Source organism: Haliotis rubra, unplaced genomic scaffold (genome assembly GCF_003918875.1).
Source record: "Haliotis rubra isolate DU_JTF1 unplaced genomic scaffold, ASM391887v1 Scf424, whole genome shotgun sequence".
Classification (NCBI taxonomy): domain Eukaryota; kingdom Metazoa; phylum Mollusca; class Gastropoda; order Lepetellida; family Haliotidae; genus Haliotis; species Haliotis rubra.
In genome coordinates this window covers 818,177-839,184 of record NW_025767107.1, presented here as the reverse complement: position 1 = coordinate 839,184, position 21,008 = coordinate 818,177, and the positions used below count along the sequence as shown (strand labels likewise).

General features: G+C 40.5%; 1 protein-coding gene across 1 annotated transcript; it reads left to right on the top strand.

Annotated features, from left to right (window-relative positions):
* The first annotated feature begins 5,525 nt into the window (after window positions 1–5,525).
* On the top strand, window positions 5,526–19,781 carry LOC124288781 (carbohydrate sulfotransferase 15-like). The gene is made up of 8 exons (XM_046725307.1): window positions 5,526–5,580; window positions 8,129–8,456; window positions 8,891–9,158; window positions 11,937–12,053; window positions 14,970–15,126; window positions 17,613–17,784; window positions 18,520–18,667; window positions 19,583–19,781. Exons 2-8 carry the CDS (start codon window positions 8,142–8,144, stop codon window positions 19,765–19,767), a joined length of 1,362 nt encoding a protein of 453 aa, XP_046581263.1. The 5' UTR covers window positions 5,526–5,580; window positions 8,129–8,141; the 3' UTR covers window positions 19,768–19,781.
* Window positions 19,782–21,008: the final 1,227 nt, after the last annotated feature.

Below are 21,008 nucleotides of genomic sequence, written 5' to 3'. Positions count from 1 at the left end.
CTAACTTTCCCCCAGCGTTTGGGGGGGAATTGAAGTGGTTTCAACAGCTGGGCTGCGTTCATAGCACGTGCGCAGTGAAATAGGTTCGCGCAGCTTGGAAGCGGGTTGTCCGGTGAATACTCGGTGAAGGCTTTGGTGTGAGCTATTTTTCTAATGTTTTGTTGATATCTCACCGGCGCGAGCTTTTTATATGTTATGACAGTAAATTAACTGTTTATATAATTTCATTTGTCTATTTCACCAAACGTTCTTCTTACCGAGTCACTTTCTCAGTTCGATACTTAAAAGCAATGTCATTATTTAGCGTTAACAGAATTTCTAACTGTGACATAGATATGTCGTTGCCACAGACAAAACTCAATGTCTTGTTTTATTGTGTGTCTGCCTGCCTGTCTGCTAATGACAATATTCAATACACAGCTGCTATCACTGACCACATGCAATTTGAATTTAACACCAATCTGGCTATACACCATAAACAAAATGCATTGATTTATGGCCCGAGTTCGGTCTCTGTCACATTATGTAATTACACAGACAGGCAGGTGTGATACTTGAACACATGACATGTTATGATGTCTGTTGATTGCAAAATGCTATACACAAAAAAATGAGCATGTATTTACAAAACCCAACATCTCTATATATACACACACAATGAGCCGTGCGGGCATCTGCACATGAACCAGCCGTTACACTTGAGTGCACACCACCCGCTCTGACTGTGTTCGGAATCCCTGCTGATTCGTTTCTTGGGAAGTAAACCCAAGTACACAATATTGCACTTTTGATTTGCGATTGTACGCTTATAATTTTGTTTATATGTTTTTTCATAACCAGCAATGTATATTATATGTCATGAATAAGTGATAATTGTGTTTTAATTATGTTTGATTTTTTTGTTGCATGTGACCTTTAAGATGAAGTAGTAATCCGCAGATGTCGTATTGGGCACTCTCCTTTTTACTCATTCGTGTTTATCTCAATGTGTTCCGTGTCATGGCACTGCTGAAGAGCAACCTCCTCGTGTTGAGTGCTGGGTAACACTAATAGCTCTTCCCCTTTGTGGACCCGGGGTAAAATGTGTCCTAAGCGCCCCATTGCTGGTAGTAAGAGGCGACCGAATAAGGCAACCTGTTTGCCGTGGGTTGCACCGCAGAGTCGGCGGAGGACGAGATTCTGCAGCTGGTGGTTGAGAGCACTGGTTCCAATCACCATTCCGACTTTGTTTTGTTTTTAAAGCTATATGTATCTGTCCTAATAGATCTTCATCACATATTCCTCTGTGATAAAGTTGCAATAAGTTTAGACTAAATCGTCCCCGTGAACCTTCTTCAGCTTCATATCTGAGCATGAAAAAGTCAATGTACAGGAAGGTGTAGCTGCAAGACTGACTGACTGACTGAGTTTGGTTTTACGCCGCTTTTAGCAATATTCCAGCAACATCACGGCGGGGGACACCAGCAATGGGCTTCACACATTGTACCCATGTGGGGATTCGAACCCGGGTCTTCGGCGTGACGAGCCAACGCTTTAACCATTAAGCTGTAAGAAGTCGAAACTGTTGTGTACTTCAGAATGTGGATGTTGACCTGGACAATGTTCCTGTGATCATGACATTGTTGACAATGACTAACATGTCAACTGGGAATACACTATGACTATTAAGAACAATAGATCCGCATTGATTGGAAGGAAATGTTGCTTGCATTTTGATGACAGGACTGACTCATCACTCTTTGATGAGCAAAGAAAGAAATTTTGAATAACATAATTATACATTTAAGAACTTTCTGTTATGTTGTGTGACTTTAATGATAGTCCAACAGTATTTTCGACATATTTGGTATGGTTGATATTATGTAAAGCATGGAGCTGTTACTGTGGAACAGACGTTATGAAATATTTTGCTGATCTAGATACAAAGTACCACCTTCTGTTTCCTTGTAATGGTGTTTCATGCATACAGTGCTAACCAAACGTATATGTGATCTTCAAATGATATAGCTGAATTCGCAAAACATAATTTTGGTAAAATTACCTTTAATCGTAAACTTTAACTCATAATTTTCTCATCAAACGCACTTTCTGTTAAAATTTATATTTGACCCCACTAAAATAGTTTTACGATAAGCATATCAATGATATTATTGTCCACAATTTTAAATCATGATCTGAGCATTCCAAATAGAAGCGATAAAACCCTTTCCACATTTACAAGAAATCCCTGCCAAAAGCAGAGTCGATTGTACAGTTGTGACTATATCATGAGCATATACTTGTTTCAGCAGTATTAGAGCTGTAGGATGTTGTTTGTGAACAAATCGGGTCTGAACCAGACAATCCAGTGATTGTCACCATGCGATACGATGACGGAGTATGTGTTAATGAATCACTATGAAATGGTGATGATACCAGGTGTTTGCGAAAAGGTGAGCGTATCCTGCCCCACCGGTGGTACTATTTTGATGAAAATCGGTCACTCTAAACCAGAGTTCTTAAACTGAACCATCCAGTCATCGGTGAAAATATCACCATAGCTGAAATGGTACGTTGCACCTAAAAGGGGCCCCTACACGGTGGCCACGCACTGTAGCTGATGAAACCCGACTTTAAATCAAAGCTCGATCATTCCTGATTGTGAAAAATCACATCCCATTCGGTCGCCAGAACTGCACCACATTTTCACCATTTTGGGGGTCTGGCTTCTTGACCAATTATCATAGACACATATCTCTATAGATTTCTCGTGAGATTTTATCTTCATTACATTCCACATATATCCGCGATATGCATTGAACCATTCATGAGAAACCACAAATCTAAATAATGAATTTTTTGTAATCTTTAATATTTTAGTCATGCATTCCCACTTTATAACAGGCGATTTGACAGTGAGTCTTGAAATAGCCTTGTTTATAAATAAATTTCAAATATTTTGTTTTACTACAATTCAAAACCTCATTTTCTTACATAAATCGTCCACTGACTGTAAATGCAACTTAATGATTATTATAAGATGAGATGGTACAATGTACGTGTGTCACTGCATGCTCCCTACGATCACACTAGTTTCCCTTAAAAACTAAGAGGGGCGGTGGGTGGCCTAGTGGTTAAAGCGTAAGCTCGTCACGCCGAAGGGGCGGTGGGGTAGCCTAGTGGTAAAGCGTCCGCTCGTCACGCCGAAGACCCGGGCTCGAATCCCCACATGGGCACAATGTGTGAAGCCCATTTCTGGTGTCCCCCGCCGTGATATTGCTGGAATATTGCTAAAAGCGGCGTAAAAACCATACTCACTCACTCACTCGTCACGCCGAAGACCCGGTTTGGGATTCCCATATGAGTACAATGTGTGAAGCCTATTTCTGGTGTCCTCCGCCGTGATGTTGCTGGAATATTGCTAAAAGTGGCGTAAACTCACTCACTCACTCACTGAAAACTATGAATCGATTGAGGGCGGAGGTGTGAAAACTCACAGATTAAGCCGACAAGCGAAAGTAATTTCAGTAAGTTCGTGTAAATATCTGACTGACCATAATTGTCGAAGTTAATCGATGATATTAGAACGGCTGAAATAGTTTGACGCTTCGGGAACTAATTGTTCTTAATAGACGGTATATGACATTCAAATTAGGAATTCTCCCGATGAGTGTTCTACAAGCTTTGCTCCAAGCGCCTGGCTCTGACAGCACTGTTACCCCCGGAAGCCACGCCCCTGCATACAAGTGAAAGGTTATACCAGCCTGTGAAAGGGTCGCCTTTATCTCTACTGCGAAAGCAATGTTACCCACGTGACCCTCAAAATCCTTTAAGCTTTCAGCAAACTCGCCGTCACCTCCTTGTTTGATCGCGTCCGTGGGACGATCAGTAATAAAATGAAAGGATCTATGCTCACGTTAAGGGTCCGTCTCAAAAGGATCAATGCGACTTTCCGTTAAAGCAAGATACATTCAACCTTGTCAGCGAACTCCTAGCTTCATCGCTGATTTCGTCATTATTTCGCCTTTTATGCCAAGCGGTATATGTTGCGGTAAGTAGTCGAGGCTTATTGTTCTTTTATTTATGTTTACTATTTTGCATTAAAATACAATAGCCAACGTCCCGTGTGTTGTGGTCAACCTTTAGGTGATCTATAGCCAATATTTATGTTGTATTGACCCATATAGTCATATAATTTTATATAGCTGAGTGCGGTGCGCTCTTCATGTCGTTTTGCATTGTTATAGTCAGTGAGTGAGTATAGCTTTACCCGGCTTTTGGCAATATCCCACCAATATCACGGCGGGGGACACCAGAAATGCTTCCGTAAGAGGCGACTAACGGGATCGGGTGGTTAGGCTCGCTGGCTTGGTTGACACATGTCATCGGTTCCCAATCGCTCAGATCGATGCTCATGATGTTGATCACTGGATTGTCTGGTCCATACTCGATTATTTACAGACCGCCGCCATATAGCTTTAATATTGCTGAGTGCGGCGTTAAACTAAACTCACTCACTCACCCAGAAATGAAATTGTGATATTGTAGTCGGTGTTACTATCCTTCGATGACAGGTTTTTAGAATTTACATGTATTTATGGTGAATTCTAAACTTGTTTTAGTCACGATATGGCTGAAATATTGCCGATGTGACTTTTAATTTTAACTCACTCACTCACTCACTCACTCACTCACTCACTCACTCACTCACTCACTCACGCACTCACTGACTCACTCACTCTAACAAACAAGAATTATCAATCCCTTCGCTCGTTATAAGCGTGGTACGTAAGTCCCAAAACATTCAAAGTAAATTTAAACTTACTAACATATTTAATCGTAGTAAATATAATATTTTAATTTATGGCTAGATTATCTAAAATTGCTAATAGCTGAAGGGATTATGTAAATCCAGCTGGGGTCCATGCAGGAAGCAAATGTACTGTAAGTCCCCATGGTCCCTACTATGATGATCTATCTTTAGTTGTTAGCAATATATAGCCCATTTTAACCTTGTACCTTTAAACTTAGAAATAGTGTTTTATGGTTATATAGTTTTTTTAATCTGGGACAGACTGGTTATCTTACTGACTGGTAAGTATATAAGTTTGTTTTTATTTCATGTATGCATTTATAAATTTACAGCTTTCATAGTCACGATATGGCTGAAATACTTGCCGATGTGACTTTTAATGTTAACTCACTGGCGTTGTAAACGTAGTTTACTCGCATTGTGACAGATGGCGGTTATCTCGCCCATCCATCTTGCTTTTTCATTCACTGAAGGTTGGACTCCGAGTACACATCAATGCATATTTATGCATGTAAATTTGTTGGTTGCCCATGGGCAACATTGTCATGTTCGGCCAACCTACCCTTTGAATTCAGCCTCATTGCTGTTGATACCATCCCCATAGAGCTGTTGCCACCATCTAAGAAACACTATATGCTGGACTACCATACTAATAAGCGGCTGGGATGTGTTAGCTGGTAATTTAATATTGCTGCAATCGAGTTTGACATTTATATCGGTATAATTGTAGCTGCAAGTATACAAGATGGCAGTTCATATATGATGCTTTGCCTGACACGCGTCGTTTGGTAAGCAATTTTTTTCTCTTCAGTCTTTGAAGGCACACTAGTGAGTGGCGATAGTACATTTTACGTTGCTATTAACGGGTTTCTATTAGATAATGGTGACTTTAAATTTTAACTCACTCACTCACTATTAGATAATGCCGTTAGTCCCCATGGTCCCTACTATGGTGATCAGGCTCCAGTTGTTGGTGATCTATAGCTTGTTGTTATGTTGTACTGTTGTCTATAGTGCTATATGTTTTTTATGATAGCGTACAAGTTTTATATTAAGAGCTGTAGTAGTGTTTTACTGCCCTTCGATTACAGTTTTTTACGTTCTACATTGATTGATTTTAAAATTGAAATATATTAATTTGACTTCGTCACGATATGGCTGAAATATTGCCGATGTGACGCTAAATATTAACAGACTCACTCATTCACTATTAGATAATGCAGATTCTCTCTGAGAGCATCACATGAATGCGGGAACAGTATGTACATTATTCATTATGTACACACTGTTCTTTCAAAATTTATGTTTTTGTTTTGTTATGTCCCTAGAACGGTGATCTACTTTCAGTTGTTGGCGATCTACAGCCCGTTTATATATTTTATTGTTTAGAAATCCACGTGTAGAGATAGATGCTAGTTTTATATTCTGGGTCTGTAAAATTCTAGTTGTTTTACTGTCGTTTGTCGACAGGTTTTTATCATTTAAGTGTATTTAGAACTTGTTTTAGTAACGATATGGCTGAAATACTGCGGTGTGATTTTAACTCACTCACTCACTCATTTTCACAACATCATATGCATGTGGGAACAGTAGGACTTGTACATTAATCATTATGTACATGTACACACTGTTCTTTCACATAGTGATTTTACGTAAATGTCCCTTGTATGATCCTTCAGTTGTTGGTGATGACGTCGACGATATTTTTATAATGTATCGTCTACAATAGTTGAAATTTTTACATTTGCCTACTAGTTTTACGTCTAAATTTTAGTGATATACTTTTTACTGTCCATCGCTGACAAGATTTTATAAATTAGCTTTATATATTATGAATTATAACTTGTTTTAGTCACGATGTGGCTGAAATGCTGCCGATGTGGACCCGTGAAGATCCGGGTTACAATTGATCTTCAGTAACCCATGCTAGTCGTAAAAGGCGACTAACGTGATCGGTTGGTCAGGCTCGCTGAATTGGTAGACACATGTCATCGTATCCCAATTGCGTAGATCGATGCTCTTGCGGTTGATCACTGGATTGTCTGCTTCCAACTTGATTATTTACAGATCGCTGGAAAATTGCAGAGTGCGGCATAATTCTAAACTCGATGTGACGTGGAATCTTAACTCAGTCACTCACTGTTTAAGTAAATACACATTATCTAGCAATACACGTGTTTAGATCTGATCACTGTGTCTATCTAATAAGAGGGACTTCCGGGTAGGACTGAAAACAGAAACCTAAGTTTGCAAGCGACAACTCAGTGTGTTGGGCGATATGGCTGAAATATTGCCGATGTGACGTTAAATAATAACTCACTCTCTCACTTAATGTGTTGGGTGGAAACGTTAGTTGACTTTGAGGTTTGTGTGTCATCGTTCATTGGTTGTGTTGGACGTTGTTCTTGGTATTTCTGTCTGGCCCAGACGCGACCATGTACATGTTGTCATGTTGCGACGTGCTTCGTCGACGATCAAAGATACGTTAACGTCGTCCAATTTCTGCATGTGTGCAAGTGAAAGAGCGTGTCTCCGCACGGGGAACATTGTCTACTCGGACCCGGTGTGCGTTCTGTTTATCATCAACCTGTACCATTTCGACCAATATCCTCCCAGCTATAATATAATGGCTGCTGTCGTCATTACTACCACACTGGCTTTTGTCTTCCGTCCGTCAACCATCCTGATGGGTTGGTTGGTTGGTTTGGTGTTTAACGCCGCATTCAGCAATATTGCGGCAGTCTGGAAATAACTGAGTCTGGACCAGTGGACCAGATAATCCAGTGATCAACAACATGAGCATCAACCTACGCAATTGGGATACAATGACATGTGTCAACCAAGTCAGGGAGCCTGACCACCAGATTCCGTTAGTCGCCTCGTACGACAAGCATGGGTTGCTGAAGACCAATTCTAACCATGATCTTCACGGGTATCAACCATCCTGAACTACCAACCGAGGGCGCAAGTAAAAGCTTTTGGACATTTATAATTGGTGCTGAGAATTCCGATGTTTTTCAGAAGTTTACAAGGGTTGGAAATAGTAATACTTCCTTGGGTAGGGAAACATTTGTCAACATTTTTAATGCCTTAGAAACGTACGTATCCTTTCGGATATCGATGGCATGTATTTGAAAAGTTTTTGAGTGTGCGTATTAACGGTACTAAACCAAGATGATCACAGGATTTCCCGCTATGTGAAATACTGGGATCACACTGTTTCATTTGTACAAATGCTGTAGCCTTTCACATCAAGGTTCATATGACCTTATTATGCCTCTACCAAGTCTAGCCATAAATTATGAACCGTCCCTTACCCAAATATCTTGCCAACAGATGGTGCCTCAGGATGACAAGAGGATATAGAATTATACGGGTGAAACAGATCGCCGCGTTGGTATTAGTCTTCGCCTGCGTGGCAACGTTAAGGAAACTCGGGTCCAGGGCACTTCTTTGGTATGGATGGGGAAACGAATACACGGATACTGTTTTGAACTTCTACACAGCTTTATCGCAGAAAATGTCGGTGGTCCATTCACCGAGATGGAAAGAGCTGATGCTGGATGCTGCACACATCAACATCAGCCAGGCAGAAAGGATGATGCTGCATCTGTCGCCAACACTGCACTCCTATAAATGGGCTGATTTGGATCTTACGAACTTTGTAAGCATTGATAATGAATACTTTTACATTTAGATTTGCGAGTAACTAAATTGAATGAATTGACCATTTTATATGGTGCTTTTTGAAGAGATGAGATGGAGAATTTATCAGACCTCTGAGACAAATCTATCGCATTTGGAACACCCCTGGTGATTTACGAAGATATGTTGCATTCAATGCCAGGATCAAGGCCACAAATGCAATTGACTTTGGTGACCGCCCCTTTTCATCTATATTGGAATAATGAGTTTATCAGAGATACACAATCCTGGTACGTATATAAAAGTAATAGAAATGACTCAAACAAATCCACCAAACAAACATTTAATGAGATAGCTGCACTTTAATATTCTTAGAAATGTTGCTACAAAGATCTTGTCTTCTAATGAAAATTGTTATTATGTCTTCATGTCGTCCCATCTTCATGCTTTCAGCCAGAGTTCGAATTCCTTCCAAATTTCAAGAATCCGTGTTGGAGGGAATCATATATTCCTCCAGTGACCTGCCCGATCGCACCCAATTACAAACGGAACATGACGTCAATACCACGCTCCAAAATGTCTTTAAGGTGCCTCCCGTACTTCTTAATTATTGGTCAGCCAAAATGTGGCACCACAGACATATACAGAAGATTAAATATGCATCCAGAAGTGACCTTACCTGGACCGAAGGAGTCGTTTTGGATGGAAAGAATTCGCTTCCGTGAGTAGAATATTTTTAACCAGCTCTATGTTTCTTGTGGCTCGTTCTCTAATACTGCATACTCAGCGAACAATGAGCAACTGCATCAAGCCTTTGAATGCCATTTAGAAGTGATGCACGTAAGGAAAGGGAGATGGATGTCAACTTCTTATGATGAGGAATACAACGTTCCGAAGTATATCCTTACTCCTTTTTCAGGTGAATAAGATGCAAGATTGTGCATCAATCTGATAAAGGAGTACGGATATACTCCGAAACGCTGTGATCCTCATAGTATAGAAGTTGACATCCATTAAAACTCTCTTCCTAAGGCGCAACTGCATGCTTCTTTTGTTGATGTCCCTAAGGAGGTGGCCCAACATTGGCTCTTGGTGATCTATAGCCCTGTTTTAGATTGTATTATTCTGTGTCACATTTTAACATTTACATACTAGACCTATGTCTGTGATCATCTAGTTACTTTACCGTACTTTCTTGAGAGGCTGTAGTTTGAAATATATTGTTTAAACCTATCGTATAAACCTATCGTATAACTATGATTTGATCAAGTCATATTATGGCTGAAATACTACCAACGTGACTTAAATTTCACTCACTCACTCTCTCGTTTTTAATGCAAGAGTATTGACATAAACTGCTAAAAGTGCAATTGAAAAAACAACAACAACAGGTAACTTGTCTAATAGGTGTATGGTTGGATCGTGTCTATTACTCGTCAATGTGCGTGTACCATCACTGTGTGTAAAATCAGCTCATAATAATATAATCTATTTATCAAGCGCCCCTGATAATCCAAGCTGCCTGTGAGGCGCTGGAAGGTTACAAGTCATGACTTATCCCGCCGGGTATCCATTTACTGGCGGATGAACAGTGGCAGTTTATGCACTAAGTCGCTTGCCTAAGGTGAGACCACATGTTTCACATGTGCTTCGTTGTGGAGCAGGACTGAAGTCCTAGAAACTCTCTGGAGTCAAGCTGCCAGACACGGTCACCCATCAGCTTGAGTATTCCACCCAGTCACTGAAAGCCGTGACAAAACATGCAATGCCAAGTGACGGGGTGGGTGAGCGAGTTACTACGGTTTATAGCAATATTCCAGCAGTATCACGGCAGGGGACACCAGAAATGGGCTTCACACATTGCACACATGTGGGGAATCGAACCCGGGTCTCAGAATGGCAAGCGGACGTTTTAACCGTTATGCTCTTAAATCTTTGTGGCAGACTTATTTCACAGAATACTGCACTTACTTCTTTACCCTTATCAACCGCCTCCGTGGTGTAGTGGTTAGAGCGTCCGCCCAGAAAGCGGAAGGTCGCGGGTTCGATCCCCGGCCGCGTCATACCAAAGACGTTAAAATAATGGTACTTGTTGGTCCCTGCCTGGCGCTCGGCATTAATGAGTACATAAAGGAATGGTCGGTTCTGAGTCGGGTATTCATGCTTACCTGCAGCATGGTATCTTGGTGAGCTAGCACTATATAACCAGCTTACAGTAGTCTGGGCTAGTACAAGCAGCCACACATACACACTCGTATACGTCGTCACATGAGCGAAATAATCTCACCCCACCCCACCTCACCCCACCCGACCTCCTTACCCTTATCAATAGCATTTGCAATGAAATCATACAAGTAGTTCAACTGATTAGCTATGGAAACTCCTGGCATATGATTGTTTGTAGGTAGATTGCTGTCTCTAAAAATGCAGTTTTCAAAGACAAGCCAAACAGCAGGTCCGAAATTTGAGCCATGCCATTCATTTCCATTTTTAATAGCTTTACAAATTGTGCTATTCTGGCCGAGCGAACCACCGAATTCACCTTTTTCTTGCCTTTCTGAATCCAAATCTGATGACAAAGTATGTCCTTTAGCCAATTGACTCACCAACTTCTAAAATGTCGACCAGGCAATCTGAGCGACAGATCAGTACAACCATAAACCTCGATAAAGTTTACCCCGTGATATTTCTTTACTGTGGTTTTGTTGTGGTTTAGAACATGGTGATATTTTTAGACACTTCTATATCACTGATAAATCTTTATGAACTATATGTAAATTTGTAAATATAAAAGATGCATATATGCGTATCTATCTTAATGCCTACCTGTTTCTGAAAATGATGGTAAGAATTGAGCTTCAGCAACCCATGCTTATTGTAGGAGACGACTAATTATAACGGGATTGTGTAGTGAGGCTCGCTGACTTTTGTTAGTGCCTGTGTCAGGAGGATACAATCCTTCCATGAAGGCTAGATACTGACACCTCCCATTCCTCTGTAGATTGGGTAACTAATTCTACATCTTACTTTTGTGAGTACGTATGTCCCCACACTATCAAAGTACATTTAAACGAACCAGATATTTAAACGTAGCATTTTTGTGATTTTAAACTATTGGTTAGTGTAAATCCAACTAGGGTCCATGCAGGTAGCAAAAGTACTGTAAGTCCCCATGGTCCCTAGTATGGTGATCTAGCATCAGTTGCTAGTGATCTATAGCTCGTTTGTTATACTGTACTGTTGTCTCTAGAGATTTATTTTTTATGATAGCGTACTATTTTTAAATTATGAGCTGTGATAATCTGGAATTTTTACTATCCTTCGATGACAGTTATTTACGTTTTAAATTTATTGAATTTAAGATTGATAACAATTAAATTGTTCTCGTCACGATATGGCTGAAATATTGCCGATGTGACGCTAAATATTAATCACTCACTCACTCTTACATTTGTGTAACAGCTCTGGGTGCTAGCGGTTCTTTCATTACACATTGCAGGTCCCAACTGTTCATCGATAAACACATATCTGGACTATCAACAACGAAGTGCCAATTCCATTGACCGGGTTTTCAGGAAGGGCGCCGCGGGAGAAGTCTACCATCACGTGATCACAGGTACAAAACCACAACGGCAAAGATGGGTAGTCGTGATACCCATTATATAAAACAGAAGCCGAATATTAGGGGTGGGTATTGCAGAGAATTTTCATATTGCGATATATTGCGATGCGAAAGCATATATTGCGATATGTATTGCAATATATTGCAAGAATGTTTTTGTGTAACGAAATCTATTTATAATCGAGTTAATGCTTGATTTATAAAGTAAAAACACAGCAAAATCACTATTTTTGATTACGCTTTATTAAAAACTTTTAATCATGACAAAATAAATAATATTTGGCCCAAATGAAACAAGGAAAAGAACAATTTACCATCAACACACTAGTAACTAGTTTGAACTAGTTTCTCCACTCTAAAAAAAGCCCTGAGATTTTAGACAGCAAACTTGACCTGGGTCCCGTTTCACAAAGCTCTCGTAAGCCTAAGATCTCGTAACTTTTCTCGTAGCATTCGTACCTCCTATGTTACTAGGAATGGTACGAGATAAGTTACGAGACCTTAAGCTTACGAGAGCTTTGTGAAACGGGGCCCAGGTCTAGATCACTGGTCATTAATGAGTAAATATTTAAAACATTCAGATCCAAAACATTGCGAAACACTTGAACAAAAATTAAGAACACAAATTCAAACCGAACTTAACTTGACTTCCGATGTGAAAAACGGTTTTCGATCAGCGTATTGCAATACGTATCGATTTCATATCTGAACCGGTAAAGACCGGTAAACCGGTTATATTGCGCAGCCCTACCGAATATACAGAATTAAGTATTAACCGCCGTCATGTTTAATTAGTTAATCATTAAAAAAATGTGTTATATAAATTATATGTATGTTTATATATAATATATATGTGACGTTTTGTTAAGGATTAACTAGGTTAGCTGAGGTGAACTTATTAATGTACTTAAGATTACTTAAGATTATTTCGCTCACATGACGACGTGCATGCGTATGTAAGTGTGTTGCAGCTTGTACTAGTCCAGACTGGTACTGGTTAAGTTGGTTTCGTGGTGCTAGCTCACTGAGATACCATGCCGCAGTTAAGCATAAATACCCCGCTCAGACACACTATACGGACTCCGAGCAGAGCAGTCCTTGTTTTACCGATTAATGCCGAGCGCCTGGCAGGCACCAACAAGTACCATGTTTCAACGTCTTTTGGTATGACGCGACGGGGATCGAACCTGCGGCCTTCCGCTCTTCCGGAAGACGCTCTAACCACTAACTACTCATTGTCCTCGCCAGAGGGTACGTAAGTCCCAAAACTTTCCAAGTAAATTTAAACTTACCGGATTTGTAAATGTAGTATCTTTGCTATTTAAATTATGGCTATATTTTCGTACGATCGCCAGCGGCTGAAGAGATGATGTAAATCCAACCAGGGTCCATACAGGTAGCAAAGGCACTGTAAGTGCCCATCGTCCTTGGCGTGGTGATCTGCAGTCAGTTGTTTGCGATCTACAGCCTGATTGTATTTTGTGTCGTCTTCCATAGTTAAAGTGTTTTAGATTTAATTACTAGTTTTAAATTCATATATGTAATAGTCTAGTTGTTTTACTGTCCTTCGTTGACAGGTGTTTATAATTTAATTTTAATTATTATAAATCCACAACTTGATTAAGTCACGTGTGGCTGAAATATTGCCGATGTGACTTAAAATCTTTACTCACTCACTCACTCAAAGCAAAAAAACACATCTTGAAACCACCCTGTATTGTGGCGTAATATCTCGGCGGGGTGCACCAGAAATGGTCTTCGGAATTTATGCCCATGTAGGAAATCGAATACAGGCCTTCGGCGTGACGAGCGGACGCTTTATCCACGGTGCCACCCTGAACCATCGGGGGCTGAAGTCTCGGTCTTTATATTACTTAGAACTTATCCCTCCCCAGATAAATAAGTATTTCATGTTAGTTTGATCATGAGTTGACTCAATGTAATTGTATAAAGGACCTTAGCACTAGGTTCTTTTCCAACAGGCAATACATACCGTACGAGGAATCAGTACAATTGATACGATCATAATTATTAGGGGCGGTGGGGTAGCCCAGTCAGTCAGTCATAATTATTGTTCAGCATACAGATCGCTCTGTGTTAGTGGTTCGAGATCTCAAAACTGCAAGCTGTCCAGAGTTAAACGTGAACCACAATTACTCTTGTGAAAATTTTGATGTAACGATAATCTTCAAACCAGGGTCGTATTTTCCAACAATAAACGATAAATGGTGGTTCGTGATTTAGCAGCCCTGTGATCTGAACTAATGTTTAGGTGTCTTTAAGGCTTAAGTATATAATCGGCTTCAGAACGGCTTCTCCAGCTAGGGCCCATGCAGGTAGCAAAGGTACTGCAAGTCCCCATGTGTTCTAGTATGGTGATCTACATTCAATTACTGGCGATATATAGCCCGCTTTTATATTGTGTCGTTTAGAAAATATCATTTTATGGTTATTTGCTAGTGAAAATCTGTGGTATTCTAGTTTTTTAACTGTCCTTTGTTGACAGGTTTTCATCTGTTAGTTTTATTGTAACGATATGGCAGAAATATTGCCGATGTGATTATAAATGTTAACTCACTCACTCACTCAGGCCATAATCACGAGTGTATTCATTTGATTTGTATTCTGTAAACAGCTTTTGCAATGAAAAGAAATTCATGTAACTCTTCCTTAATGATCATGGTTAGAATTGGTCTTCAGTAGCCACATGTTGCCGTAAGAAGCGACTAACGGGATCGGGTGGTCAGGCTCGCTGACTTGGTTGAAACATGTCATCGTATCCCAATTGCGTAGATCGATGTTCATGCTGTTGATCACTGGATCGTCTGGTCCAGACTCGATAATTTCCAGACAGCCACCATATTGCTGGAATATTCACTCACTCACGCACTCTTTCATGTGCTTTATCAGGCGACGGCTCTGTGGATGTGATGTGGGACAATACGTTCTGGCCGATGTTGCCGGGCAACGAGGGATGCCGAGAGCCATGCGTCACAAACGCCGACATGGTCCATCATCTTAATCCGAGAGCGAGCATCATCATCAGTCTGAGGAATCCCATCGACAGGTTATTTAGAGCTGCAAGTTTCACCACCCGTCCACCATTACCCTGATCATTACACATGCACAACCCGTGAAGTTCAGGGTTAGGCCATTCTCTTCCCACAGAGGTTACTTGTCATATCTTCCTACGAACCTCTGTTCTAATACGGCCCTTTCATGGTGCGAGTGTTCAAGATTCGTGATTGGTTGCAATCAGATTTAGTTGTGCAATCAGCGACGTTGTTTCAAAATTGATCATTCGCAAGGCCTCGGTTATTTCCGTATGCTTCGGGAAAACTAGAACCTCTTTCCCTGCGCGATGCGCAAACGTTTCTTATAGACAGAACTCAGTCATGTAAATGGCAGATCAATGGCGTCTCCATCGCCCTCGTTGACAACGGACAAGCTAGCCATTAAATGTCTTGTGTCACATCAACACAAGTTCCTGGCAGAGGAGGGATATTTGTGACCCAACATTTGCTTGTATTAGTCAAGTTTATGTAACACGTGTTCTGATTGGACAGAAAGAAGGAAGATAATTCGTGTTGCGATTTTTTTGCCGCTAGGGGATTTTATGAGAACCAGGAAATATGACCGTATTAGAACAGAGGTTCGTATGAAGAATTGACAAGTAACCTCTGTGGGAAGAGAATGGGGTTAGGCACGCTGTCATCTATCCCATTTTCGTAGATTAATGCCGATGCTGTTGATCACTGGATTGTCTGATCCAGACTCGATTATTTACAGACTGCCGCTATATAGCTGGAATATTGCTGAGTGCGACCTTGTGCGACAACAAACAAGAGTTCTATCATGATGACCTAATCGCCTCATAGCTCAGAATATATGTATGTATCTTGGCATGAGTGTAACGTGTTTGGCTGCTGTTTGCTTCTTTATGTAGCATCGGACTCAAAACAACATATTCTGTCCAGGACACATATCATAAGAACATAGAATGATGGTAAATGCCTACCACAAATGTATATCTAAGTGAGGTCATTGACGAGGTGGCGGGGTGGCCGAGTTGTCGAAGCTGCTGAAGTTGTCTGTAGAGGCTTTTGTCCCTTAGTTTTACCGTTATCCGGTATCCCAGGCTAGTGAGGCCAAGGAAACCGTTGACTTGACCTAAACACTTTTGACCTAACTCCTCCACTACGTTCACTGGAGTACCTTTTAAAGTAATTCTAGGTCTTTATGCGGTCGAAAATTTCTACCAAAGCGTATGGAATTAGTTTTTGTTTTAGAAAACTTAAAACTGTACTCATGCGAGCATTTTTATTTTATTAAGGCGCAGCTTTAATTTACCTTCAATTGTGTGCATATTTTTGCCTCGACAAGATTGTTAAAGTCGTCTACAAAGAGCGACCCATCAATTGAATCATTTAATTCCTTCAACAGACTGTTAATTTTAATGCCCAATACCATGGTGACCCAAACACCCGGTTTACAACGCCACCTTAAAGTAGATTATTTTAAAGATTGTTTCAGTTATTATTACACACATAACGGGTCTCCGTGTGTTGTGACACGTGGTATTGCTGTCCAGGGTGCCATTGTACAAAGCAACCTTAGCGCTACGTCACTCATAAGTCTATGTTATGATATGGGAGTTACGATCACCTTTAATTTAATGACGACAACCTGGTCACTGCTGCAAGAGTGTCTTTCAGCTCTCCACACGCTGCTTCACGATGTGACTCCCATCTACAGTTTACAAATTACACCTGCCCTCTTTCCCCGATAATCTATAGCCTATTTTTACATTGTATTGTCCAAATAGTGCTATCAGTTGTAACTTCCACACTAGTGTTAGTTGTAATTGTGATATTCTAGTTGTTTTACTGTCCTTTCTCGACAGGTTTTTATAATATACATATATTACATTTCAATGTCAAATATGTTCTCGTCACGATATGGCTGAAATATTGCCGATGTGACGTTAAATATTAACTCACTCACTCACTCTTTCCCCGATAAACGTGCCACATAACTATTTACTTCTGGACTTCTTGTTCACTGAAATCATGCAGTGCCCGTGAATAGTCATAACATGATCTTTAGTGTCCAAAGACCAGATTGTCAGCTGCACCAGTGTCTTCTGAATTTATACGATTGGTTTAACAACATTTGATGAGAATTATTAGTATTATTATTTAGTATTTGAATCCAGTAACGGTTGTTTCTATGGCCTCCTTAGCTCGTCTCTAAATAAAGGGCCCTTTGGAAACCAGGTAAGATCAAACATTCCACAAATGTGTCATTGGGGCTGTGTGGTAGCCTAGTGGTTAAAGCGTTCGCTCGTCACGCCGAAGTCCCGGGTTCGATTCTCCACATGGGTACAATATGTGAAGCCCGTTTCTGGTGTACCCCGCCGTGATGTTGCTGGAATATTGCAATAAGGGCCGTAAAACCATACTCACTGAAATGTGTGATACCATTCTCGTGACCGAAAATGTTGGATTATTTTCATTCAGCATCAAACCTAAATTTTCTTCTTTCTCTCTTTAGGCTGTACTCCGATTACTTGTACGAGGCCCAATGGCTTCACTACGGAATATCGAAGCTGGACTTCCATCAAGAAGTAGAGCAGGAGATACGAGAGTTTAATGCGTGCCTTCTTACAAACTCAGTCAGAGGATGTGCATATACTGGAAGCCATGAAAACGCCTACAGTTCAAAGGTAGAAATTTGAATACCGTGCTATTTGTGACCACAAACTCAAACGGAATTCTTTTCTGCACTTACCAGAATTGAAACTGATGCATAAAATAACAGAGGTTTATATTCATTGGATGACAGGAATATTATTATTTATGACCTGTCTGATTTGTAAAATGTAAAAGTGTGACCTGGCCCTAGATTTTCGAAGCTCTCTTAGGGCTAAGATAGTCGTAAGTTAATGTTAATATATGTCACTTACGACTATCTTAGCGCTAAGAGAGCTTCGAAAATCTAGGGGCTGATTATAGACAGGCATTGGGTTGGAGTTCCTCTTCTCCGTCCCAAGATTTACTTTTGCTCTGCAGAATCCTGCAGAATTCCAATATCTATGCTAACGTGGTTCATGGATGTTACCAAAATCTGCGTTGTCCGATGCTTAAGATGGCATGGCACGGTTATTTTTCTGAGTATTTGTGTCGGTGTTGTTTTGCTTGTAAACAGGGACGGTGGGGTAGCCTAGTGGTTGAAGCGTTCGCTCGTCACGCTGAAGACCTGGGTTCGAGTCCCTACATGGGTACAATGTTGAAGGCCATTTCTGGTGTCCCCCACCGTGATATTGGTGGAACATTGCCAAAAGCGGCGTACAACCCAATTCACTCGCCCATTTGTTTGTAAACAGAAAGCAATATAACATGACATCACTTTTCATCGCCCATGATTAATTTGTGTTCATTTTCTTTTCGACTGGTGGAAGGTTCGACTCAGACAGGGGCTTTATTCGGTCCACGTTTCTGACTGGTTGAGAGTATTTCCTCGTCAGCAACTGCACATCATCAAATTTGAAGAGTATATGCTGGATATCGAAAATCATATGAAATCTCTCTTTAGGTTCTTAGATCTACGTAAGTATTGAAAACATAAACCATATTAGTATGAGATGGTTAATGTTTATAATAATCTACCAAATACTGTGCATTTAATTAATTAAGATTTAACAAAGAAATACCCTAAAAGAGATGTCAAAAGAAAAATATATTTATCATGGTGAATGTAAAACGGTAAAAAAGATATTTACCATTCAATCCGTTGAATAAACAATTTTGATAATCAAATACCTTTAAGGTATAGGGCTCTGTTTTGAACAATAAAATAAGAAGAATTATACAAGGACATCTTACCTGAAACCTGACACGGTAATTGTGCTTATGAAACCAATTGAAGCGTCATAAAATCTACCTTTAACGTATGTTTACGTTTGGTTGCAACTGAACCAATATTGCGCTGCTTGCACTTGATGGTTCTTATCATCTTTTCAATGAAATACATTTCTACTAGCCCCAATTTCTCGAAATAAACTTAAGTCTGAGTTTTGACTTAAGTTACAGTTTTACTCAAATTTGAGCAAAAGCAGGAAAATACATTTCCCAGAATATACTGAAATGAATATAAAACTCAAACTTAGACAATTTGAGTTAGGTAGATAGGTTACATGAGTTGTTTTGTCTTTTTGGTTTTAGAAATGCGACTGACCTAGCTGTTTCAAATCGTCAAACTCAGTTTGAAATTTGAGTAAAAACGTTTCGAGAAATTGGGGCCTGCACAAGGTCCCTCGCAAACCATGGTGGTAGTAAGAGGCGACTAACGGGATCGCGTGGTCAACTTGGTTGACACATGTCATCGTATCCCAATTGCGTAGATCAATGCTCATGCTGTTGATCACTGTATTGTCTGATCAAGACTCGATTATTTCCAGATTGCCGCCATATAGTTAGAACAGTTCGTATTTCCCCATTAACATTTATATGTGATGTTTTCAGGTGAACTAACAAAGAGTGAAATGACACCAATATTGGAGCTGAAACGTAGTAATACAAGAAAAGCTGCAGCTCAAAGGGTTGGCGAAATGCTCGCTGAAACAAGGCAATTGCTGACATATTTCTATGGACGCTATAACAAGGAGTTGGCAAACATACTTAGTGATACAAAATATTTATGGGACTAATAAAAATGTATATACATGTATATATGTGCAGCTGTATTTGTGTGGTTGCAGGTTATACCAGCTTTATCACGGTGGATTGCATTTGCATAGGCATGTTCTTCCATCACCTGGGGTGGTGGGGTAGCCTAGTGGTCAAAGCGTTGGCTCGTCACGCCGAAGACCCGGGTTCGAATCCCCACATGGGTACAATGTGTGAAGCCCATTTCTGGTGTCCCCCGCCGTGATGTTGCTGGAATATTGCTAAAAGCGGCGTAAAACCAAACTCAGTCAGTCAGTCAGTCTTCCATCACCGGCGCTCGTTCCGACACTATATTTTAAGATTTAAACATTTTACGTATCTTTGTTCAGTTTGGGGAAAGACGGGTCAATATCCCTCACATTACAGTTTTCTACCGTCGTTTTTGTATTTTTTGGAATTTTTTGAATTTTTCGTGTTCTTGGCTTTTGTCTATCAGTTAACAACTCAAGGTCATGACAGATGGGTGCCCTTGAGGTATTTGACATACCCAAACAAAAGGTGATGTCACCTCAAGGTGAGAAATAATAAATCGAATGCGTAATTGAGAGTTATTTTGGTTTAAAGCCGTCATACATTTGAGTGAGTGAGTTCATCTTTACGCCGCAATCATCAATATTCCAGCTATATGGTATATGTCTGGAAATAAACGAGCCTGGACCAAACAGTCCAGTGATTAACATCCAGAGCATCGATCTACGCAATCTGGATACGATGACATGTGTCAACCAAGTCAGCGAGCCTCACCACCCGATCCCGTTAGTCGCCTCTTGCCACAAGCATGGGTTGATGAAGACAAATTCTAACCCGGATCTTTGCGGGTTTGATTTGACGCATCAGTGATAAAAGGGATGTCCGATGCAATACCCTATTGTGACTTGCACCACGCCTTCCCGAAGTTTTCCGGGTGAACAATTGATTGTTTATAACAGGTGCTGCCAGAGGTACAGGATACGCTCACCTTTTCCCGAACATTTGGTATTATCACTATTGTGATATTCATAGTCATACTCATGATTTAGTCAGAATTGTTCAATCGACTATGCTTTTAGCAGAGATTTCTTATGGAAAGAATTTTGTCGGTTGACATGTTATGCTCTTGAGGGTAAAGGACCCGTGAAGATCCGGGGCAGAATATGTCTTCAGCAACCCATGTTTGCCACAAAAGGCGACTATGCTTGTCGTAAGAGGTGACTAACGGGATCGGGTGGTCAGGCTCGCTGAC

What these genes read in the sequence shown, in the direction of transcription:
- LOC124288781 (XM_046725307.1), top strand. Translation starts at nt 8,142, where the DNA reads ATGACAAGAGGATATAGAATTATACGGGTGAAACAGATCGCCGCGTTG. An exon ending in CTACCATCACGTGATCACAG is followed by an intron (nt 12,054 to 14,969) that starts GTACAAAACCAC and finishes GTGCTTTATCAG; the next exon opens with GCGACGGCTCTGTGGATGTG. An exon ending in CTTTAGGTTCTTAGATCTAC is followed by an intron (nt 18,668 to 19,582) that starts GTAAGTATTGAA and finishes TGATGTTTTCAG; the next exon opens with GTGAACTAACAAAGAGTGAA.